Source organism: Mytilus californianus, unplaced genomic scaffold, assembly GCF_021869535.1.
Source record: "Mytilus californianus isolate M0D057914Y unplaced genomic scaffold, xbMytCali1.0.p SCAF_12, whole genome shotgun sequence".
Lineage (NCBI taxonomy): Eukaryota > Metazoa > Mollusca > Bivalvia > Mytilida > Mytilidae > Mytilus > Mytilus californianus.
The window spans coordinates 44,113,691-44,139,716 of NW_026262604.1; the positions used below are offsets into that span (position 1 = coordinate 44,113,691).

The window sequence follows — 26,026 nt, forward strand, 5'->3', positions numbered from 1 at the left end:
CATAGTACACGGACACCCCACTCGCACTATCATTTTCTATGTTCAGTGGACTGTGAAATTGGGGTCAAAACTCTAACTTGGCATTTAAATTAGAAAGATCATACCATAGGGAACATGTGTACTAAGTTTCAAGTTGATTGGACTTCAACTATATCAAAAACTACCTTGACCAAAAACTTTAACCTGAAGGGGGACAGACGGACGAACGGACGCACAGACCGAAAAACATAATGCCCCTCTACTATCGTAGGTGAGGCATAAAAATAATGAGATATGGTATGATTGCCAATGAGACAACTTCCAGCAATATTCATATGAAGTGGATGTTAGCAATTATAGTCAACCGTACAGCCTTCAACAATGAGAAAAATCCATACAGTATAGTCGGCTATAAAAGACCCTGAATCAGAGCTGGTTCTCATGTTTTTTCACAAGGTTTGATCAGCCAAAAAAATCCAGACTTGTTGTCCTCAGAGTATGGTATATATGAAATATTTGCCATAACAATCAATAATTTAGATAGGTTTTTATGTATTTTGTAATCTGGTGCATTTGATGAATTTGTTGAATTGAAAGCCCTGTAGAAAAGAAATTTGTTTCAATTAAAGTGAATGTAAATTAACCTGTATAAACCAAATATCCATCTTTTTCAAGCAAAATCTTCAGCCCAAAATGGGTTTAGATCAGACAGGTTTTTTCTTGTCCTAAATATACATGATATACATATATTTACCATTTGACATAAAGCAAATAACAATATCACCCTATCTGGACACATTATTTCGACTCCAAATTGATCAGTCTTTGCAGTTACTCTTAAATGTTCAGTGCAGAAGCAGCAAATACCAATTTTCAAATCTTTGATTTAATCGCTCCCCAAGCCGAACAGTCTTTGCTCTTAATCCTAAATGCAGCAAAAAAAGCAGTAAATGACAATTTTCTTTGGTTTGACCCTGGCAGGGATTGTGCCCATGACCTCAACAATGGAGGGGAGCAGGACACCACCATGGCTGTAATCACAAATAAGTCTTCAAGATGGCAGATATCAGATGGAAGAAGGCCAACATAAACCAAGTGATGGCAACAGCTTAATATATAAGCCAGAGGAGCCAAAACAAATCTTAAAATGCCAAATTGTAAACTGCCTCACTGCTCTCAATCAATTTCAACCCCCTCCTTCAGCTCCCCAATGCCCAACCCTTATTCATACTGTATCCTCAGCTAGGATAATCTCTAACCTCTTTAACATCTTTATCAATATATGGCAAACAAATTAAACACATGTAAATGGAGACATCTGCTGATTTATTTCAGATATAAACAGTCACGAACTCTGTCATTGTCATAGTAATAGCAAAAGACCATTTGACCTTCAACAACCAATCAAAACTAATAATAAAGGATCATGTGGTTAAAAGAAATCTTTACATTTCAAAGTTTATCAGGATGACTTCTTCAAGTTAAAATTGGTCAAAAGTAAAAGATGTGTGTGTCAAAAGTTCTATTTGTGTTTGCATACTATATGGCACTCTTAACCTTTGTTGAAGGTCAGAAGGTCAAATGCATAAAATTAAAATTGTCTTGAGCAAAGGTAACATTGCACAATCTTTCTGAATGCCACTGGCAAGGAAAAATCTATTACAAAATTTAAATATATTCAAAAAATGGCCAAAAGTAGGTTTAATTTTAGTTGAATTATGAGATTTACATCATTCTAATGAAAATTGATTTTTCATTTCTACAACTCTGAACTAAAAATACAACGACCTGAACCATGCACATCTAGTGCTTTGTAAAATGAACAAAATATCAAAATACAAAAACATATACAGAAATCTGAATATATGGAAGTAAATATTTGAAAACATAGGTATCGAACCTCTAATAAGTATCTTTTGGCCGAATTAATTACAAAAAGATTATATGTAAAAAAATTTAAGTAGCATTGCCAGGGAACGTGGTTTGGAAATTTCCACGATAAAAAAAACACCATGTAACCATGGTGACCTGCAGTGGATGTTTTACAATAAAATTACCATGTAACCATCACACATCTACAATTTACAATCACACAGCTAAATAATTTAGTCTCTGACCAGAGAATCAACAACTAACTATACAGAACTACTGATAAAATTTTGGTTGTGTACAGACAATAAGCTGCATAAATATAATGCCCTAGAAAAGAAAAGGGAACGAAACATATATAATGTGTTTAAATATGAATTCAGGACCCAAGTGTTGAGTTGAAATTACAAGTTTTCCTACACCTATGTTGCATCCAAAATCCCTTTTGTTCATTGTAAAATGCATATTTTGGGGGTATAATAGTGTAGACTTATATAAATCAACCTTTTGTATTTATCTATTTGTTTTGAAATTGTTAGAATCTTTTGTGAAAAGTTCAAACTTGAATTGTTAACAAGTGTATAAATATACTGTCTGTACACATCCAAATTCAATTGTTACTATAAATAGATTTCCTATTTACATGATATTTTAGACTATATATAAAAGAGGTCGAGGAATTTATTTATTTAATGTTTTGATTGGTTAATTCATTAATTCACAAATCATCTGATTTACATAAATTTTATCTTAATTCACTTATTGAATAATTATAAACAAATTATCACAGGCTTCTAACTATTTTACCCATAAAACTGTACGCTTCTAATTTGTATAGTCACTTGTCTTATCATAAAAACTATTATTAAGTTGTATAGTCAATTGTCTTTATTACAAAAACCTAAGTTACTAAGTTAGATTATTTTGATAAAAGCTAAAAATGGTGTGAAGCTGATCTCAATATTTATAAAAATGAAAAGATTCCAAAAAAATTAACTTTTATTACCACTGCATTATTCTTTTTTATGGTTTTAAAATATTTTAGAAATAAATCATTTCTAATTTTATACAAAAGTGGTGATCTTTCATTGGAAAAATGTTAATCTCTACTTGATGGAGCCAATTAAAGTCCAAATTTCAAAATACTTTCAAAACATCCAATATGTGTTACTTCAAATTATGTTAGCATTGACATTAGAATCTATTTTTATAGTAAGATATCAATTAAATATTGCTTGGTAATTAGACAATTAGTAAATTATTATAGACATCATCAGATAATTATATTTATAAAAAAAGTCCTAAATATTGCACAGATATATTGTTAATTCTACCTTAACCAAAAATTTAAATAAGAAATAATTAAAAAAAAGAAAATCGATAAAACAAAAGGAAAAAAGTCTTGAATATATGATATTGCTTTCATTTTTACCCTGTTTCAAGAATATTTCTGTTAGTTCGATGAAAATGACATGTTATTATCAACTAAAAACAAAGAACACAATTTTTTAAATCAGTTAGATATAAAAAAAAAAAAGACAACAGAAAAGCTTTGTTCATGAAAAATATTCTGAGTATTACTGATCTAAATACTGTTATAAGCTACACTGGAACTATCTACCCTTCACAACACGATAGTTCCTAGAACATGTTTGCAGTAAGAGTTATTTCCCTTGAGAAGAGCTAAGAAAGACAAGTACTGAACTGTGTAAAGTAGATTTAAATATCAAAATGAATTTTATTTATTTATTTCTATGAAAAACATGAAATTTTACTACACACTACTTTAAATGAATTATCATTTTGAATAAAATAATGAAAACAATACTGTTAACTGAAGCACTTCCTTTGTCAAATTCTCCCAAAATATTGTTCATTTTCTCCTAACCTAATTATCTGCTTTGTCTAAATAAGACATAGCCAGTACCCATTTTTCAGAAGTAAAAAATAAAAAAAACATAACTATATTCTATAACCAAACATATTCCTCTCCCATGAAAAAGAAATCACCTTGTAACCAACACTACAAACAAAAAATGGGGCACCAAAAGGGATGATCAAATTCTGCTTAATCCCACTTTTCATTAAACACAGTTAACATAAACCCTGTGTAGGAATTGTTTTCCAATATGCATAAAAGAGGTCCAACAATATTTAACAGTGTCACATGAAAAGTAGCTTATTGCTGTTTGTCAGAAAAAAAACTTCATTGTAAACATAAAATATGACTAAAATTATATGCAACTAAACATGAATCTACAACTTAGTATGGATTTCATATATTGAGGCCCTAGAAGGGATATAAATACTGAGTAATACAAAAAGCTTATAAACCCTGCTTTAGGGACCCCACCAATGGCAATTTCTTTCTCTTGAGACAGAAAACAAACAAAAACTGTAAGATTTTGGGGTCCAACAAGGGATAAATATACAAAATAATAATACATAATTTGATTATATTACAAGCGATGTCAATCACCTTATGTTGACCTCAATGAGCAAAATAAATAATAAAGCAAAAAATGAAAAAAATCCTCTACAAAACATAATATTGCTTCTATTTGAAAACAATTTCATTATGGAGAGTTCCATCAATTCAATTCTATTATCTAAATATTCTTTTCATGAAAAAAGTATAAAAAGACATGTAACACATTTAATATTTACAGGAAATTTCAGCTCTCTTAACAATACGTCTTTTTTTGTTTGTTCTTGATATGAGAAAAAACTCTTTGTAAATTGGCAGAAAAAAAATTACAGCAATATTAAAGATTTTTGATATCACAATAACTGTAAATTCAATTCGATATTTGTCAAAGGGAGGTAATCGTCATTTCTCACAATTACAATAAAGACATAAAATAAATTGGTTATTGTGAAGACAGCTGAAATTCATTTCACACAAAACACTTACACAGCACTATATATGGTTGCCTCCATTTTACAATTTAAACAAAACAACAAATTGTAAACAACATTTGCATAAAAAGTTTGATGTTTTTTCGTCAACACATATAATAAGAACAATTAACAATAATAGCATTGGAAATTATTACAAGTGGAATGTCATTGAAAAAAATGTCAATTTCAAAGCATTTGTTCGAAGGGAATACTTCAAAAATGTACAAAAAATGGGGACCATTTAAAAAAATGATGAGATGTTTAAATTGGTCCAGTTGATCATCACGTTACAAGCTGGAATTTCAAACTCCTGACTCCTTACAATTTTACATTGTTGATTCAAAAAAAGATAATTAATAAATATTAGATTAAAATCTAATTATTTAAGGAATTTTCAATTACTTTTTGCACAACCAAAACAGAGTATATAATTAACACAGATACACAAGTTGCATATTTAAAAGATGAAAAGTATTCGTTGTCATGGTTTCGGATTTATAATAAATGAGTTTTCGATCTACCAAATTTTTTGTTTCCTATTTCAAACTCCTCCCTGGTAAACAATCTAATTTTTAAAACAAAATTAAAACTAAATAAATTTTTATTCATATTGGTACAGAACACATTGAAATTTTCAAATTTGATTGAATACTTTATAAAATCTAGATTATATTTTTTTGTGTATGGTACAAGAGGCAAGCTGTAATTTACAGCTCCTCGTGTGATTAAAAATTTACATTTTGAATAAAAAAACAAAACAAAATCCCTGAATTGTTCTGATTATTTGAAGAATTGCACACAGTTTGTATTACAACTCTTAAGCAATTCCTCACTACATCAATGCATAAAACATGATCGAGGATCTGTGCAATCATTAAAATTAAAAGGCATAATAATTGTTCGTTTGAATATAGATATGCCCCTGCAGTGAAGATATGTTGAAGAAATGATTGGACGGAAAAAGAGCTAATCAAAACTCTTTACTAATTATGTAATATCAACAACAAATTATGAGACTATTTCTAAGGTAGCTCACTTGAACATTTATTTTTTTCAATTTTCATCTCCCCAGCTTTTGTTTTTGTTCTGAGATAAAAAAAAATAATTATTAAATCAAGAGTAATATATTCAAATCATTTTTAATTCTGTCTAATTACGAAGAAAAAACAAAGAATATTTATTTGGAAGATGTGTTTAGAGCATGGTTTCCAAATTAGTTGTATTGTCAAGGCAAGTCTGGGAAATTAATTTCTCAACCTGTTGCTGGTTTTGCGTACTTCAAAAACTTTTTACTGGTACTGGTCTAAAAAAAATAAACATTCAAGGAATAACAGTGAGACAAAAAAAAATAACATGATCTTAATATGAAAACTAAGCTAATTAAACAAGGATTGTGATTGGCTATTGAAAATTGTGTCAATTTAGTGAATTTATCTATCTACTACATATCTTACATTAAGTGATGATGAAACATTATGCATATTTCTTAATTTTTTTTAACTGTATTTTTTGTTTCTTTAAATCTAATGTGTAAGTGGATGGTTCTCTTATGTGTTTTAAAATTCTTAAAAAAAAAGGTATGCTTTTTGACAAGTAATATTTTGTATTGCAAACTGCATTTAAAGTAATCACTAAATAAACTATTCTAAAAATAGACCATCAAAACCAACCAAGTCACCTTTTAAAAGTTATCTTTTGGTCATGTTGGAAGTATTCATGTGATAGTCTTTAGTGCTGATATGGTGTAAAGCAAACAAATTAATGAACCAGTTGATCAGAAATACAATAGTTTCTGAACATCCAATCTGAGTGTGTTATGCATATAAATATGTGAATAAAAGGAAATGTGGGATACATGTCAATGAGACAGCAACCCATCATATCTTGTTTTCGATTTCTTAGCCAATCACAATCCTTAAATTCATAGCTAAACACTAATCAAATAAACCAATAATCAATACACAATATTCAATATCAACATAAAAACCAGAAAAAATGGTTTCAACAAATTTCATGCATATTTTATATAAATAGCTAAATCACTATATATAGATATATACTTATTATAATATACAAAAAAAATCACTGAACTATTCATTAACAACCATTGAATTAACAAATAAATAAGTTATCTCCCCTTTATTAAGGGAAATTGTTATCAGTTCAGTCTCCTTGGTTACCATGAAGATGTCCAATCATTAAGCAGAATAGTGTGTCCATGGTGACCAATGAGATCATAACACTGAGGTGGGTGAAATGGTGGTATGACCAGGTACCATAGGAACCTCTTGATTTTTACCCTGAAAACAATATGATATTTCTATTTACTATAGCTGCCATATATAAAAGATGAAAAGGTAAAATTGTACTACGCACTTTAGCCCTCATTACACTGCACCAGTTCCTGATCCTGTCCACACAGACAGGAACTCATGAATGAACTAGAGTGATTACATTCTTCCTGAAGGCACAAAACCAGATAGTAAGATTGGAAAGAAAATACTGTAAATTAAGAAATTTTCACAAGTTTATTTAATTGACACAGGAAAAGTTTTGTAAAATCTAAATATAGCTTTTCAAATTTTTGAAGCATTATTTGAATGCAGCATTCATGAAATCGCAATAACTAATCTCACATTTCTGAAAAAAATTGCAATAATAAATGCCTACAAAAATTTCTGAATTTACAGTACATAACAATAGCAAACTGTTGAGATTTTCATGTGATTTTCCAATTCATAAACTGTAAAGTTTGAGATGTTATTTCTGTTGACATTTTGTGGTATACAATTTCAGTGTTATTTCTTGAAGTAAGTTGTCTGTCAATTGTTTTCGGATTTACAATAGGAAATATGTTATTTTCTTGTCAAGTTAGTCCATTTATAAGAACCTTTTTATAAATTTAAATGTATACATGAGAATAAAAACAAATATTGCTTTGTGCGTCTGCCCATGCTTTAATGTTACTGCATAGTGAAAAACAAAGGTAGGAAAATAGAAACAAAATCTACATATAGTTTTGAAATGTTCTATATGATTTGTTATCAGCTTTATGAGATGTTTTCATTAATCTGATTGGCAGTGCTGTATCCAATCACCTACTCATGCAGTGATCATGTGATTTACACTACTGGGGTCAAAAAAGGGGAGACAATGTGATACACAACATACTAAATTATATGTGCTGATAAAAATAACTGAATAAACACATAATAAAAGTCATTTTTGGTTGACCAAAATACTTATAGAAAAAAACATTTGCACATGCTAAAATATTTTGATATCCTAATCTGGTATTTTTGTTGTTTATAAAATGGTTCTTACTCCATCTATTGATGCATTGAGATCTTAATACTTCTCATGATTTCTTTTTAAAATTTGGTCATATATGATAGCAATGCAACAAAGAAAAGACAGAGAATTTAAAATATATGAAACAATTAAATTCTGATTGGCATAATCTAGTAGAAAATATTATTGAAACACATGACCTGGTTCTTTCTCTTAAAGTTGCAGTATAAAATGGTATAATGGAAAATACTTTTTTTCAAATTTTTGAATTACTTCCCTTTTAACAGTAAAGTGAAGGAAGATTGTCAATATAATGGTCTGAAATGTATTGGAGAAGTGAAAACTAATTCCCAAAGGCTTTTGATAAATGATAGAAAGTTGGAAAGATATTTTGGTAGACTTATCCTCAATTTAAAAAATTCCGGGCAATTATTTACTCTTTTTAAATTACAAAAAATTCTGAGCAACTATAAAAAGAACAACCAACACAGCTTTTGACACCATCTGCAAAGAAAGAAAAGGGGCGCTATAATATCTATAAAAAGTTGGTGAAACATGCTGCAGAAAGCTATGATCTGTTTGTGAACTGCATAAAAATGTGAAGCTACTCTGTTATATAGAATATAAAATTCAAATTTCCTTTTAGTTACACCAAGGAAATAACAAGATTTTATTAGTAGATCATGTGCATTGTTGAAAGAGAAAGAAAAAAAAACATGTCCCTCATTCAGGTGTTGATTGGACTTTTTTTATCTACTAAAATTTTCTGACTTTTACCAAGTTTATCTCCAAGTTACTCCCCTTTGTAAATTGTCTCCCCTTTTTTGACTCCATTTTCTAGCTACAGCCAGAGGATTTATAAATTTTTCTTACTTGTTTAATTGGGTTGTTACCATAGTAACAGTGTTAAAGTCCACTCACCACCTCACCCATCTTATTTTTTGCATATTCAATACGGATTCCTCCTCTGTCAGAGGAGAGAAGAACAAAACCCTGTAGTCTATTCAATGCTTCTGTTGCTTGTTTTAAATCCTGGAATAAAATGTAAATTAATTTTTTATTGGGCCTCTCAATACTCTTTTCTGTCTGACCCATTTAAGATGACCGAAGGGCACTGTATTCTGTCAATTTGTTCCTGTTTCATAAATGCCTTTAAATTAACATTAAAGCTGTTTCAGTCAATCTGAATCTTGATCCATATTTTCTGCAGAATTTTTCAGGATCTCTAGAATCCAAAATAGACCGTTATATCAGTCAACTTAAATGTTGACTGACTGCAACAGGAAAGCTTTGGTTTCAGGAAAAGGGATGTGTGTGGCATTTTTTTGCGGGAACTAAGGGCATATACAAATATCTTGAAAATTTAATCACTTTTATCCACCATGTGGTTAATGTATTTGTTGTGATATTTTGACAGAGCAAATGATCTGAATCCTCTGGTTGGAGAAATCTAGCATGTGACATGATAAACTGGCAATGTGATCTAATTTAAATGTCATGTGATAAAATATGCAAATAAGAGCACATATAGGGGAAGATAACAGATTTCTGAAAAAAGTGTGTAAAAAGGCACTGAATATTTGTGATGACAGAAATAGGCAAAAAAACAATTATCTAATGCTTGTTAACACGCTACAGTGCAAAGGAAGGGAACTTTTACAGCCAGACAAAAATAAATATGCAGTGATGCTAAGAATATATAGGCACCAAACAAATCCTCCTGTCGATGCTGAGTGACAAATATAGATGACATGCTAGGTTGTGAATAACATTGATACAATTTATAAAGTAAATGGCAAAATAGCACAATTTACTTTTGACTTAAACAAGGTTGAAATCTTTATAATTTATATGTATTTTTTTTTCAATTTCTGTACAAGCTTTTTTACTTACTATTTCCTGTTTTTGAAATTTGCTTTGAGCATAAACTGTATTGCAGAATTCTACTAAATTCACTATAATGAATGATTTTTTTTTTCGTAGGTAATGGACTTAGGGAACTGTGTTAATTCAAATATCTGTAATTGTTTTGTTTTTTACATCTTTACTAAGCATCTGGTGTCCATATTTTGAAAATGTAGAACTTTTTTTTCAATGTGTTTGTGATATGGCATTAACAAGCTTCAATCTTTATGTTTGCTGCTAGTTCAAAGATGTGTACAAATATGTCAGTATGTTCATGACTTTCATGGACCAGAACTTACAGCATTTACAGTTCTTTGATTTTCTTTATCTTACCTGAAACTCTACAAATGCCACTGGTGAACCTCCTTTATTATGCATTCTTAGCCGGTTGAAACCCTGAAAACTACAAGAAAAAAACAAACTTTTAAATATATTGGAAAAAAAAGCCAAATCTAGGTAAAATTGCATAACAAATCTTCATGTTTGGTCCCACTAACAAATGACACAACAATCCACCAAAGCGACTATATTTTTTGTGAGGAAATAATTTTATTCATCAAGGTTTGATTCTAGTAGCTAGTAGTCCTACAACATTATAACCTTATGGATGATGAATTTGCTTTTACATTTCCATTCTTCAATGAATAACAGGAGATTTTGGGTATATGAAAATGGGACAGCAACCCAAAGAACACAAAAACCCAAAGGTCGTCACATTTATTTTTCTAAATCTTTTGAGTTCACTTGGATTTTTATTGTTTAGTTTCCTTCGTAGTGTTGTGAATCTTTCAGAGTTTTATTTCTTCAACCATCTTCAATCTTACCACTGTTCCAAACAGTGTTCAAAACTGACTATACTGTATAAGAATTATATAGACTTTTTATCGTGATGAAATCCTTATTTCAACAATACATGTGCATGCAACAAATTACTGTAAATTCAGAAATTATTGCATGCATTTATTATTGCGATTTTGTCATTTTAGACTTAATTGCGATTTTAATTTTTACGATTGTGAGAAAAATCATGTTTAATTCATATAAAATATTTCAAAATGCGAGTTTAAATTATTGCGTTTACAACTCTGTCGCATTTTTCGCAATAATAAAAACCTCGCAATAATTTCTGAATTTACAGTATGCATCATTCAATGTACATCTACATTTTTTATAATCTGTTTTTTAATTGGCTTAAAAACTTTAGTCACGTGGTCTTGTCAGTAGCTTTCATAATGTATGAAAACAGGTTACTATCTTGAAGCATGTGTTGCCAGTGGTACATGGTAAAAAACAGTAAAATCTGTTAGAATTCAATCAATATATATTGTAGAATAGCTGTAAATTCACTCTATAATTGTAAATTCTATATGCTGCCTTGTACACAACATCAACTGGGTTTAAAAGAAGCAATACTACTGACTTTGTCATATATAGGGTGTAATGCATAGAAAGTGAAAATTATTTCTGGAAAAATAACTATGTAGGTATGTCAATCCCAGATAAGTGAGAAATAATCTATACTAATATATTAGTACTAGCATCCTTGAAAATCAAAACGTTTACTTCTTTTTTCAAAATTTCACAGGTTTTGTTAAAAAAATCAAAACATTTACATCTATTTTTGAATGGTTTCACATGTTTTGTTTGGAAATCAAAATATTTACATCTTTTATTTTGAATTATTTCAAAAGGTTTAATTTTTTCTTAAGTGACATCATCAAATAGTCTATTGGTAAGTTGGAAGTACTTGCCATCACAAAATTTGATTTTATAACCACTTTTATTTTTGATATAGTATTTAGTATTAATACTGCCATATCATGTGTTTTAATAATTAAACATTCAGGCATACCGAGCAGTTAGGTGTAAATTCGATCCATTTATATTTGTATAAAAAAAATCTTTTTCAAATGGTTTTTTTTTTTTTATAAAACTGCCATTTTCAAAGATGCTATGAAAAGATCCAAAATCACTTCAGGCAGAGGCAGGGTAACATTGCAGGATCAATATACAAGATTCAGAGGTGAAATAAAATTTTACCACACTCCTCCCCATTTTTTTTTTTATTTAGAGAGATGATTTAAGAAAAAATGTGAAAAGAACAAACAAAATATAGCATGTGCCAGTTTCAAACCAAGCAAATTTCACTAAAACAACAATATAAATATAACGGTAGGGTCAAATTTACTCAACTGCTAATACAAAACTTGGAAAGAACGATAACGGACTACATGAATATGAAATGTTTCTATGATTTTACAAAAAGATTTAAACAAATTTCTAATTTTCAGCGATCAGAATGATTTACATCAGGTGGTTTTTAACCATTTGTACATATGTAATTCTTACACCAACAATCACTAGTTACGTACAAGACGATCTTTGTTCTAGATCTGGTGGAATGGAATGTGAGATGAAGATTTTACATACCGAACTTTTTCAAAATAAGAAGATGAACAAATTTATCCCACACAAAAGGAAAAAGACATGGAAATCCTTACGAAGGAATGAAGACCTCTAACTGAACTACTATGACCTCTGACCTCTACCAAATGCCTGAAGTGACTTGGACCATGTTAGTGGCCCAAAGATGGCCTGTGAACTAACCTGCTAAACAAGTCCTTTAGCTCCTGCTCTGATGAAAATTGACCAAGATTGGCCACAAAGAGCGTGGAGCACGGTGCATTTTGCTGCATCAGTGGCGAACTCGACGTCGAGGGGGTGCTCATCGTGCTAATTGGGCTAGTTAAAATAGGCGTGGCTGCTAATGGCGGATGTGGCAAGGCAGCTGATACGGCCGTAGGGGGTGCTACAACTGCTGGGTGATGTATCTGTTAATAAACATAGACCCGTGATTCCAGTGATCATGTGATAAGTGGTTCTATAAATAGATATGTTAATGATCTGTGCCTGTTACAGCTGTTTCCAATTTGTTGGTACCAGTTTAGCTCAAATGTTTTAATATCAAGTTCTTTTTTTCTAATTCAAAATCATAAATAAATGATTTTATTCACACTTTAAATTTCTATTTTCACCAAATTTTTTATTTTGAATTATTTTATTGTTTTATTTTTTTTAAATCTTTACCAATTCAGCTCAAGTACATAAACATTAAGAGCATAAAAATGAATAAATTATACCAAGATTATGAAATCAGCTGTAAGCAAACCCACTGCTACAAAGATGCAATAGGATAAAGCACAGAGAAGAGAATTGATTTCTTTTGAAAAACTACTAATATCAAACAATTACAATGAATCAATTTCCTCTTATTTCATATGACAAAAATTGTCACGTGAAATTATATAATACTTCATTTTTTAAAAATTTGTCAGTGAACCTCTGGTTGTAAAATGTAAAATATCTAAACATTACCTTTTTCAATTAAATTTTATACAGTTGGATGCAAAGTACTTGTATCAGACATTTTTTTCCATGACCAAAAGAAAAGACTAGAACAAATGTACTCAATCATTAAGTAAATTTACAAAGTACTTGCATAAGTAATTTAGTTCATTCTATATAAATTGTTCTTTTTTTGTGTTTATTTATATTTTGTTGTTCCAAAAAGATTTTTTTTTCCATAATTTTTCGCTTAAATTAGCTTGATCCATGGTAATATTTAGATATATATACATTTTGAAATTGACATTGATAGCAGACAACAGCTGACTAGTGTTAAACATGCTGTTAATTTCAAGTAGTTCTGTAATTGGTTGTTCATGCAATCTGTAAAAGTTCAAAGTTCATGCTGAAACTATGGAAACATGCCATGAAATTTTACTCAAACAACTTTGACTTTCTCCTTCCTGTTAGAAACAATCTTAAAGGTCAGTTAGAGTTATCTTCCCTTGAAACATAAATTTAAGTAACTGGACACCTGCAGTTAAATTAAAGGATTGAAACATAAAAAAAAAACCACCAGATATTATGAAATTTCTTGAATTCAACAGTAAAATGATATTATTTTTTTTTTCTATCATCATTATTTAATACAAATATTCCCAATTAAAGGAAACACTTATAGAACCGACTGTGCGAGACCCTCATGGGTAGTCAAGGTCCATGAACACCCCCCTAGTTGTAGCATTTGACAAAGAAGTTGGCCTTTACCAGAAGACAGACAAGAAAATAAGGACCATTCACAAAATAAATTATCATTTTGTCATTCAAAAATTATGTAGCCATGTCATGTTTGAAATAATTTCACTGTCATGGGAGAGAATAGGAACAACATACAAAGCAAAGATCTCTTACCAAAATAATACATGAATAAAAGCAAGAATTGCAACTGCACAAAAAGGCTTGAATAAAAGCCAGATTGCAACTGAACAATGCATGCAACAGAAAACTAACAAGAGGACAAAATAAAGCATTTGTTTATAATAATCAAACATGAAAATGATGGTAATTTTAAAATTGTCATTTCATTTGAAAACTTCTTCATATTAGATTTGCCCTCTTAAAAAGTATCAAATAATTTTGAGTATCAAAACATTAAAATTCAAGATTTAACAGCAGAAATATATGTAATATAAATGTATTTGAATTACTTCAATTTTAAATCAGGAATTTCTTGAAGACAAACGAAATAGAAATGTTCATAATGTTCCAAATCAAACTTAAAAGTCAGAAGAAATCTCTGATTAATTGAATTTGGAAAATCATTAAAGTGTGACTTCTGAAAATTAAATGAATGAAAATACCACCAAATTGCAAGTTTGAAAAGCTGCTTCTGTGAATAATAACAGTGAAATTATTTCATACACTGATTTGTGAATTACTTAATTTTATTTTCATAGCTTGATGAACAAAAAGTTATTTTCATTTCTCAAACAACCCCCTCAACCTAAGGAAAAAAAAAAAAATATTAGCTCTTGGAAGTTTTACTGCTGGCCCTATAAATTTGTGTCGGATCCGTCTTTTCGTCCTTATAAAACAAAAGATCGAAAGGTCGACAAAAAGTTACACACAGTATAAAAATGCCATTGATATTCATCATCTGATTAAAGTTAGAAGGAACTTTTTCAGCTCTAGATGACAGAGCTTTTAATCATTTGTTAAATTTTATGAATTTTAAGAGCCTGTAGTTCAATGGTTGTCATTGGTTCATGTCTGTCATATATGTTCATTTTGTGAATTGTATTTTTAAAATAAGGTTGTTCAGTTTTTTCATTTGAATTGCTTTATATTTTTCATGTCAGGGCCTTTTATATCTGGGCCTTTTATATCAGACTATATGGTATGAGATTTTCTCATCATTGATAATCGTATGGTGACCTATGATAGCTTATATCTATGTCATTTGGTTTCTGGTGGAGAGTTGTCATTGACATTCATACCACATCTGCTTATTTTTATATTTGGACCAGACTGAAAAATTGCTGACATATGTCTAATGTTGAAGACCAAATGTTGCCTTTTGGGCATTTTTGTCATTGGGTTCCTGTCTCATTGACATCCTTTTTATATCCTTTTGCCTGAAAATGTTTTGTTTGTTATATCCTCACACATGCTCTATCGTGCCAAATGTGTCCTTGTTTTAAAACAGGAAGGTAATTGGGTCCTGGTTTAAAAACAGGAAGGTAATTATATCCTCACACATGTTCTATCGTGCAAAATGTGTCCTTGTTTTAAAACAGGAAGGTAATTTGGTCCTGGTTTTAAAACAGAAAGGTAATTGGGTCCTGGTTTAAAAACAGGAAGGTGGTCCTGGTTTTTAAACAGGAAGGCATCATTTACAGAAATAGATTCTGGTCTTTTTCATCTTAAAAAGCAAATTGCTTAAATTACAATCAGTTGCATTTCATGTAACATTTAATCAGAAATAACAATGGTATATTTTTACTGCTTGTAGACTTAAACGATATATAAAATTATTTCAATAATATACAATAACCAAAACTAAAATCATTATTTGGTAAAAACTTTTAAAATGTATTTAAACCATAAAAATGAATACAAGTCAAAAATGGAATTTTGATATATTTTTTTCATCAAGCTATTGTGCATTAAATGAGGAGATTTTCTTTTACCTGTGGAAAATGTGTAATCCATTCCTAAAAATGTTCAAATAAGGAAATATTGTAAATGGGCTGGCATAAATATTATATATTTTTGCATTTTAGTCAGTAATGGTAGTAAAATAATGTTTTCTTTTTTCTTAATTTTCCTGACACCCAGAAGTTGCATGATGCAATAAAGATTAGATAAAATGGAAAATAAATACTGTTTGAAACACAGAACAAAATGAAAAACTCATTCGCATATAAACTTCAACCATCATCTTTCTTTTTTTTTTATGTCCTCAACTTTTGTTGCTGTCAGCTTAGCTTTCAAAATTCTCACTTTTGTTTTGACAGAAAATGTGTTATACTTAATATGAACATGAGCATATCATTGCATAAAACTAACACCCTTCAAAATGAATGAAATTCTTTTCAGTTGTATTTGCTTCCCCCCTTTTTTTCTGTTTACATTAGGAATGCAAATAAGATGGCAGCACCTTTGTGCAAGAAGTGTGGAATTGTTTTTCATTTTTAAACATGTTACTAAAATTTACGCTGGAAATTCCAATATACATCCGATAAAACTATATATGTGTCATGCAATCATTTAATTAACTGTTAATAAATAGAGGCACTGTTAACTGTTAATGGTTGTTAAATTTACCTGTGGAAAGTGGTGTATCCATTCCTGGAAATTAAAAATAGTACACAAATTAAGCAGTGGGCAAATAAAGTGAACAGCCAATCAAAAATAGTGTTTTATATCAATCAATCAATCATGGTTTGAATCAGCAAATCAGAACTTGTGTTTCAACTAGGCAATAAATGTGTGTTTCAATTAAACAAAATTATTCAAAAATAATGGACAACATTATGAACCCTTTTTATTTCAATCAAATAAATCAATACACACAGTGTTTTTGTGAGAAGTATTTTCTGCACTAACTAAAAATGAGTTTATATCAGTGATATCATGTAGTGAACTAGTTTCACTAATAGCTGGACATTGTAAATTTTGTAAGACTGAAACATGTAAAAAAAAAAAATTCTAGAGTCCCTGCTAGAAACATTTTTCTAAGCCTTCTGCATTCATTTGTCATTTGGACACAACGTCATAAGACATAATGTTGTTTGTGTGACCTTTTACCTCCTAACTGACAACACAGCCTAACTCCTCTAGTAATGGAAAAATAAAATTCATATCAAAGATCTGATATTACAAAAGGTGAAGTAAAATTTTGCAGTAGAGTTTTTTCCAATGGGTACAACAATTGTAAAAAAAATATAACTAAAGGATAATTCTGATTCTTACAATGTCTAAATTAGTTTTTAATGTGGACCAGAAATACAGAATATTTTTCTCTCCCTCTTTTTTAAACAATTATATATTTTGAATTGGTGCAGATCTGTTCATATTAAGTCTATCTAACATGTAAATTAGGTGACAATTTACATTATTGCCGGCCACTGCTATTTTGTTTTTCAGTGTTTCAGAGTATGGTACCACGGTATATGGGTTTACATGCTAAAGAAGAGACAACCTACACCAAATCTAATATGTATGTTCTTAGTAGGTATTAATCAGCGACCAAAAAATTTGTACACACATTCTACAAATTTTAAACAGAAAATCAACGACAATAGATTACAATTAGATTCTACAAAAGTTTTTTTTCAATGATCAACCCATTAACTTGTGAGTTGCAAATTTTGTGACCATTGTATATAACTTGCAAAATATTTTTTTTCATATTAAATTGAAATATTTTAACCCTTATAACAGATTGAAAAATACAGTTACTTTCATCATAATACAACAGCCATACTACAGAAACAATGTCACAATATTAATACGGCAAATTAGAATTATTTCATATTTAAAAAAGTATAAATATTTTCTCCATTATACTATAAATGTATATTTATATATTATATATTACATAGTATAGCGACTGTGTATTGCAAATGGCCAGTGTCACCTTTTTATACCTCCCAGACAAAAACTTATCAGAACAAAAGCAGACTAGAAAAAGGAAGCCGAAGAAAATGTCTGATCAAAGTTTGTTCTCTGCTGTCTCTGCCCACTCTTTGAAAAGCAAAGATCCACAACTACAGAGTTGATAAATCTTATGGAACAACACACAAAGTAAGGATCTTAGTGGATTCTTTATTTGATCATATATCCTAAGGACAGAGTAGGTGACAGATGGAACAAGGTCACAGTGTAGAAATGATAGCATATCCTTTGGTCGAGGAGGCAGAATCAGAGAAAGAAACCTTTATTTCTCACTACTGTGGAATTTTGTTAGAACTGCTTTATTTTTGTACACAGTATAGACTTAAAATTGGACAAATTTACTAGCATTGATGAAATGTCCTTTCTAATCTTTCTGATCTATTTTTTGGTCTAATTTCTTATACTAGCTACCCAGTCTATGAAAGATCTATTCCACAACATTGAGATATAAAAAGATTAAAGATGGAAGAAGCCAAAACTTGAAATCAAGGTCACCTTGGATTATGGTCCCCTTTTTTTTAAAATCCTGAACATCAAATTTTTCTAAAACCTTATACAATAGAACTATAGAATTGTAAAAAACTTTACCATTATTTACCCAAGCCATTAGAAATCTGTCATTTTTACCTACATACACATACACATAAAACACACTATCACATTTGCAATACACAGTCAAAATACAAACACACCACACATGTTCCAATTATCACATCGTGCAAAACAAAACTGTACATTAGACAATGATAATCCTGGTTATAACATTAAGAACAATATCCAACATCATCTAACTTTTATCCATATTACAACACAAACGATTCATGTGTTCACCATTATTTTTATTTTGCAAGGGGTAAATTTTATATGAGTTGTTGGGAAGAGCTTAAAAAAAGACAAATGAAATTCAAAATTACTTGTTGAAATCTTGACCTAATCAGGTTACATGACAAATTTTGACATCAACATGGAAAATTTTATATAAATACGCAAATTTCATTCAATATAAAGAGATAATTTTTCACAAAAACTTAGAAGTATCTTAATTTCAACACAATAATGTATCCATCCCTTCAAGAGATAAAAATGCATACAATTTGCACTAATAAACAAATAATTCCTAAATAGGGAAAAATCACTGAAATTTTTTCTCTTACATGGTTGAAAACAAGGATGTATCATATTTACTCTCAAATTCACCCTGTTATCCTGTGCATAACCTCAGCAAGTCTTGATAGTTTTCCTTACTTTCTTCAAATTATTGCCATGACAAATCAAAACCAATGTTATGGTTTTTGGTGTTACCTCTGTGATTGAAATCTGTTGTGACACCAACATTCCAAAACATGTTAATTTTTCAATCATGTGATATAAAACGTTTGTTACCATGGTGATATGTGACTAGTTTTGCACGAGTGCGATAAATGGAAATAAATGATAACTAACCCGTACCGGAACTTGTGCTAAGGCTGGGTGCTGGATGAGTGCTGTGTGGTGGATAGCTGCAGCATTCGGATTTAACTCAGGATAGGCGGCCAATGGGTGTGGCGCCCACGCCTCAGGAGCACCTGGGATAAAGGCAGCACCTAACTCTTCTGTAAAGTGAGGGAGAAAAGAAACACGCACACGTGAATATGCTAGTATGTGTCAGTAAGTACCCTACTACCGTCAAATAAAATGTTACCGCAACCCAGGCATTTGTGACTGTATTGTATTAAAAATTGTCGTCTGCAACTAATCAAATGACATGTATTGCTGTATGATTTAAATAACTGTCGAAAAAAACTAAATTCATGACATGTGACTAGTAGCAGAGTTTTGATTGGCTCATAGAATGGGGTGATAATCTATATTTATATGAAATGCAGTGACTTAGAAAATAATTTATAAAATTCTATTAAAAGTTGTCTAAAGCTCATTTGCATGCTATTGTGAAATTTATAAGAAAAGTGCTGGATTAGAAAATAATTTAACAAATATTAACTTGTATCCATAGCAACAAGTGTCTAAAATGGCCTCTTACATCATCCCCATTCTAAAGAGAATTTATGTTCATTTGTAGCAACCTGAAAAGTAAGAAAATATATTCCTTATGTAAAACTTATCCATTTTATCTCTTCTCGGAAAAAGTACCAAAATTTACTGTACAAAAATAAGACACTCTTCTTGAAAAAGCTCTCTTTCATGTGAAATTGTGGTACTTTGTCAAGAATCTTGTTCAAGTGAAAAATGTCTGCCATTTATTTTACCCACAATCCTCTGGTCTTCACAGCATTCTGTCACCTGCTGTTTTAATGGTGTTGTGCATCACATATAAAACTTCAAAAACCTTCCTGGTCATGAAATACTTGTAAAAATCAGTTCAATCAAATAATTATCAATCTAATAATTTATTTTCTCCTTAATTATCAAATGTTTTCAAAAATTTCTCTACTTGAGATCAAAGGTTTAAAATCAAAATTGACCATCCATACATGGATAACTGGTCACTTACTTTTAATCAAAACTTCCAAGTTTACATGTATTTTCATGACCAGACAGAAATGGCAGACAAAATGGTTAAGAATGACACAGATGAAACTTAACTTAAACTATAAGCTATCACAAGAATTAGGGGCAAGAACCCTCAATTAAAATTCAGACCTACCAACATGCTTGATTCATGGGGGATTTCCATGACATCCTCAATTATAGCAACTAAATACCTCAAAGCAGGCATTCAAAGAAATTAAAATGACATTTTAGAATATATATATATATATATTATCTCAAAACCATAAAATATAAGATTAAAAAATACTTATGACATATATAAGTGTTGCATTAGGTTCTTGTATGCCAAAAATCCCCCATGGAGATTTTGAAAAGTTGGTAGATATGATTAAGTAAATACATAACAAGGTATATTTCAGAGAATTCTGTGTCAATCTTATTTAAGAAATCTCCCTGTAGCTCCCTCTATCTACTAGGAGAATCTCCGTGTACCTGATTTATATGGTAATAAAGTTTAAATACATCAATTTAATCAATTTAACTGCATAGAAATATTAACATTGCCTAGCTGTATGATATCATTTAAACTTCTTTATACATAATACAGAAATTTCTCCTTTGAATTTATCAACTTTATTAATATGATAAAGACGTCATTTATCTTATTTAATAATTGCTAAAATTATGTAATCTCTCTTTTTTATGCGAGTATTGATGATATCTGTTGTATTGTGTTCGTTCTGAAGCAGCAAGTATACATTTATCAAGTATAAAGTTATCCAAAACTCTAGTCCATAATATAAAACTTGTAAATCATATAAATGTTTATCGAAAAAAAGCCTTTCAAAATTTCAACGCATTCTTTTGATGTAAACATAGTCATGACCTGACTGGGTGTAAATAAACACACCTTGACAAAAAAAAACTTCACGATTTTTACATCCTTCCATTTATTTGAAATTATCTAACCGCTTAACAATTTTATATTGCCATTTTTTGAAAGCCAACTATCAATCATGTTATTATTGAAATAAATCTATTGGATCTTTTTACTGCCAAATTTGTGTAGGAGTTAATTTTTAGTTTTGAACAATTAAGCAATTAAATAGCAGTAAACCATGAAAATTAAGTAGGAGAGAAAAACTTGCTATCAACAAAACATGAATAATCATCTTTCCTTTATTGCTGCATATTATATTGTTTTCTTACATAATTTTAGCAATTATGATTTATTTGTTATAAATAAATATATTTGTAACATTGGAAAACATCCTTATATTTTGAAGCACCATAAAAGCCCCTTACACGCCACACATTATATCTTACCGACAGTCAAAGCTCGTCCAGTTAACGATTCAGACATAGATCCCCCGCCTCAAAATATATATTACAATGTTATCTAATTTCACCAAGTAAAAAAAAAAAAAAACTATTTACATTTATGCAAGTATAATTGATATAATTTCTCCACTTTCGTAATCAACTCTAGAAATTCATGCAATATCTGTAATTTTACCAAAAGGAGGACCATTTAGATTTTTAGAAGTGTATATAAAATTTGAAAGCAAAATTGTATGGAGGTTTATAATCAGATCAAATTATCAACTCAAAGACTTAAATCAGTATTATATTTTTCAAGAAAACAATGTCTTCCAGATATGATAATTCTTAATAATTAACAATTAATTTGACTCTTTCTTCCATTCTTTAAATATATGCATAAAAGATATGCATTCACATATTTTTTTTACAGTCTTCCTTTCAATTTTATCTATCACTCAGATTGATTTCATTTTTATATTTTTTTCAATTGTTCTTTTCTGAATACTGTGGATTCATTATCATTCGTGGAATACCAACTTTCGTGGATTCATTATCATTCGTAGAATACCAACTTTCGTGGATTCATTATCATTCGTGGAATACCAACTTTCGTGGATTCATTATCATTCGTGGAATACCAACTTTCGTGGATTCATTATCATTCGTGGAATACCAACTTTCGTGGATTCATTATCATTCGTGGAATAACAACTTTCGTGGATTCATTATCATTCGTGGAATACCAACTTTTGTGGATTCATTAACATTCGTGGAATACCAACTTTCGTGGATTCATTATCATTCGTGGAATACCAACTTTCGCGGATTCATTATCATTTGTGAAAAACCAACTTTTGTGGATTCATTACCATTCATGGAATACCAACTTTTCATGGATTTCATGGGTATTTTATAAGTGAACCATGAATTTAAATTTTCAGCAATGTATAAATTTTCTATAGGCTAGTATGCTGACTTTAGCAAAACCACAAAATCAAGTATCTGAAAAAAGTATAAGTTTTCCTCAATCCATGAAAATTGGTACCTACAAAAAATAAATGAATCCTCAGTATATAAAATCTAATCTTCTTCCGAAACATGAGTACTTACGACCAGTGAGAGGATGTATAAACGTGGGAAGTGTTGCCGCTGGCTGGGGACTTTGTTGTTTTGGCTTTGTGACTTTAGTATTACTCTTGGCAAACTCTAATCTCAGAGTCTGTGGTAGGTCAGGGTCAAATCTAACACCCTGAAATCAAAATATTCAATTATCATTTTTTGTTATTTTACAATTCCATCAACATTATGCAGCAATGCTGTGAAGATAACACATTTTCAGTCCTCCTTCCAAAAGTTACAATGAAAAACTTGAAAATTGTGTATGCCAAGTTTACATTTAGGAATTTTGCTAAGCTTCCTGTATAAGATGACTGCAATGTAAAGTCACATACATCGCATTTATGCAAATACAGATCACAGTATGGCATTCAACAAGTGTGCTTTATTATCTGGCTAAATAAATGTAATTATCATCGAGATTGTAACTTATAGCAATACATTAGCAGACACCAATTATTACTATATGTGGACCAGTTTAGATCATATCTAAATATAAATGTTATCTAAATTTAACTTGAAAATGATTTGTTAATTAAGGAAATTACAAAACATGATATATAACTGTTATATTTTTTCTACCGCATCTTTTGAAGATATACCATTAAATAAAATCAAAAAAACACATTTATGAAGCAGAATTTTTATTGGTGAAGTCGATTTCAAATCAATATTGCAACTTCAGAAATACTTCAGATGTTTTATTACAGAAAAACATGCAATTGGATAAGCCTTGCATCAAAAGAACAAATTTGTTTTATTCTTGAGGCATAATTTGGATGCAGTATTTCCAGAAAACACATTTATCAATCTCTTGTGTTTGTATGTTCATCAAAAATGGTAAAAAACATATGTTTTCTGTTATGGGAAAAAATATTTTGCAACATTTTCAATGGATACAATAGAGTTACAATATCATAAAACATAGTTACATGTTGTGTTTGTTTATACTGTACTTATTTACAATAAAGAAGTGTGAGTTGCCACCAGGAACTTTTCTGTAGAAAATTGCACTTCGATAGATTGGAAAACAGCAATTTATCACCATGTTTCTTTTGTACTGTATAAAATCGTTTGCCTCTAAGGAAGAAATAAGATTTAAAGACTTCCCCCCAAAATTACGTATAAAACACAAACATACGCAATTTCCACTGAAACAAAGATTGTAGTGCTAATACTACTTCCTCTGTCTGGAACTAAGTTTGAAATTTAATTTTATACATCTCTCAGCTATGTAATTTTTTTATATAAATTTTGTCGAGCAGTTGATATCAGCTGCTCTCACTAATTGATGAACATCGGAAAATAAATGATTTCTTACTTGTAAATCTTGCTTGGCTACTTCTGCAGCTGCTCGGGAACTAAATGTTACAAATCCTACAGGCTACAAAGACAAAAAAACACAATTTTATATTAAACACATAAAGTACATAAATTATTATCCATCTTTAATGGTACAATCTAAAGTACTGTAAATTTATTGCAAAATTTGCGATGGAAAGGTTTTGCGTAAATAAGAAGTCATTTTAAATTTTGAAAGCATTATATGCATGCATGAGCCTTTTCTGAAATAACAATAAATAATCTCTCTTTTTGTCTCTTGATCAACAATTGCAATAAATGCACACAAAAATTTATAAATTTACGTTATCTTAGAAAATGTTTTTACTGTAGATTCATAGTACATGTATCTTAGAAAATGTTTTTACTGTAAGATTCATAGTACATGTATCTTAGAAAATGTTTTTACTGTAAGATTCATTGCACATGTATCTTAGAAAATGTTTTTACTGTAGATTCATAGCACATGTATCTTACAGAATGTTTTTACTGTAGATTCATAGTACATGTATCTTACAGAATGTTTTTACTGTAGATTCATAGTACATGTATCTTACAGAATGTTTTTACTGTAGATTCATAGTACATGTATTTTACAGAATATTTTTACTGTAGATTCATAGTACATGTATCTTACAGAATGTTTTTACTGAAGATTCATAGTACATGTATCTTACAGAATGTTTTTAATGTAGATTCATTTGAATTTATAGGGTACTTATTGTAATCAATTTGTGGGTAAAATATTAAGTGTTAATGAATTTTAATTTACAAATTCTCATAGGGTTGTAGGAGAATTTCCCCAATCCATGAAAACTGGTACCCAATATAAATGAATCCACAGTACTTATATATTTTACATATGTTGCAATCGTATTTTTTTTTTAAATACTCTTTTTTAACTTTACGTAGCACAACTTTATTTCTAGAATTTCAGTTCTGAACCTCTATATCTTAAATTCAAGTCTTGAAAATGTCTCAACTAACAATTATTTTCTTCTTTTCTTTTCGAATTCTTTAATTCGGTAATATTTAGTTTTACAAATAGATGCGTTATTTTAATGTGTTGATAAAACCCCTATTGTATATTTTAAAGCCTTAACTGAAAAAATACTGAAGTTTTTCAAGTCTTCTCTTCCAATGTCACTGGCTCAGTATTTCAGTTGATTACAAAGCAGGGTATATTCCTATCACAGAATCAATTTAAAAGGTCATGAATATGCATGCAACATTTGAAGCTGACTGTTAATCAATCAATCAATCATTAGATACACTCCTACTCTTTTTGTGTTTTCAAAGACAACAAATGGCATTCAATTTATTCTCCGAATCATACTCAATCTATTTCCATGTGGTGCTCCTACTATATGAGCAATCAATACACAACAATATACAGTACTTACTGAGGTATTTTTGCCGTTTTTGTTTGTGACCTTTAATAACGAACCTTCATAACCCTGTAAAAAACATAATGTGAAACATACAAGCAACGTGAGCTGTGAGCTTTAATCATGTGACATTAATACTTGCAGGCTATTGGTTATTGTTAGTTACTATTCAGATCTCTTTATTACTTATATATATGAAGCATAAATGTCATAGTAGACAGCAACCCAAAAACTACAACAAAATCTTAAGCTTGGAAGTTGGTGGCAATTTCCATTACTATTGGGCATTTTTAAAGCATTTCATTTTTTAAAACCCTTTACATTTCCAGTATAATGGACCAGGACTCTGGAATAATTTGTCAAACCATTTTTGGAACAACCATAAGGATCAATCTGAA

General features: G+C 29.9%; 1 protein-coding gene across 10 annotated transcripts in view; it reads right to left on the bottom strand.

Moving 5' to 3' along the window:
• Window positions 1–1,288: 1,288 nt before the first annotated feature.
• LOC127721871 (protein couch potato-like) overlaps window positions 1,289–26,026 on the bottom strand; it is a 96,448-nt gene continuing 71,710 nt past the window's right edge. For 2 of the 10 annotated variants that reach the window (XM_052228683.1, XM_052228691.1), the window contains exons 3-13: window positions 25,644–25,697; window positions 24,221–24,283; window positions 22,894–23,032; window positions 21,787–21,834; window positions 19,414–19,535; window positions 16,618–16,641; window positions 15,981–16,004; window positions 12,553–12,776; window positions 10,279–10,348; window positions 8,914–9,072; window positions 1,289–7,049 (exon numbers count right to left, since the gene is read on the bottom strand). In XM_052228683.1, the coding sequence (XP_052084643.1) occupies window positions 8,947–9,072; window positions 10,279–10,348; window positions 12,553–12,776; window positions 15,981–16,004; window positions 16,618–16,641; window positions 19,414–19,535; window positions 21,787–21,834; window positions 22,894–23,032; window positions 24,221–24,283; window positions 25,644–25,697 (894 nt within the window). In that variant the 3' untranslated portion in view covers window positions 1,289–7,049; window positions 8,914–8,946. Of the gene's footprint in view, window positions 7,050–8,913; window positions 9,073–10,278; window positions 10,349–12,552; window positions 12,777–15,980; window positions 16,005–16,617; window positions 16,642–19,413; window positions 19,563–21,786; window positions 21,835–22,893; window positions 23,033–24,220; window positions 24,284–25,643; window positions 25,698–26,026 lie in introns of all 10 variants that reach the window. The other 8 variants (XM_052228685.1, XM_052228688.1, XM_052228686.1 and 5 more) reach the window with 8 other exon arrangements.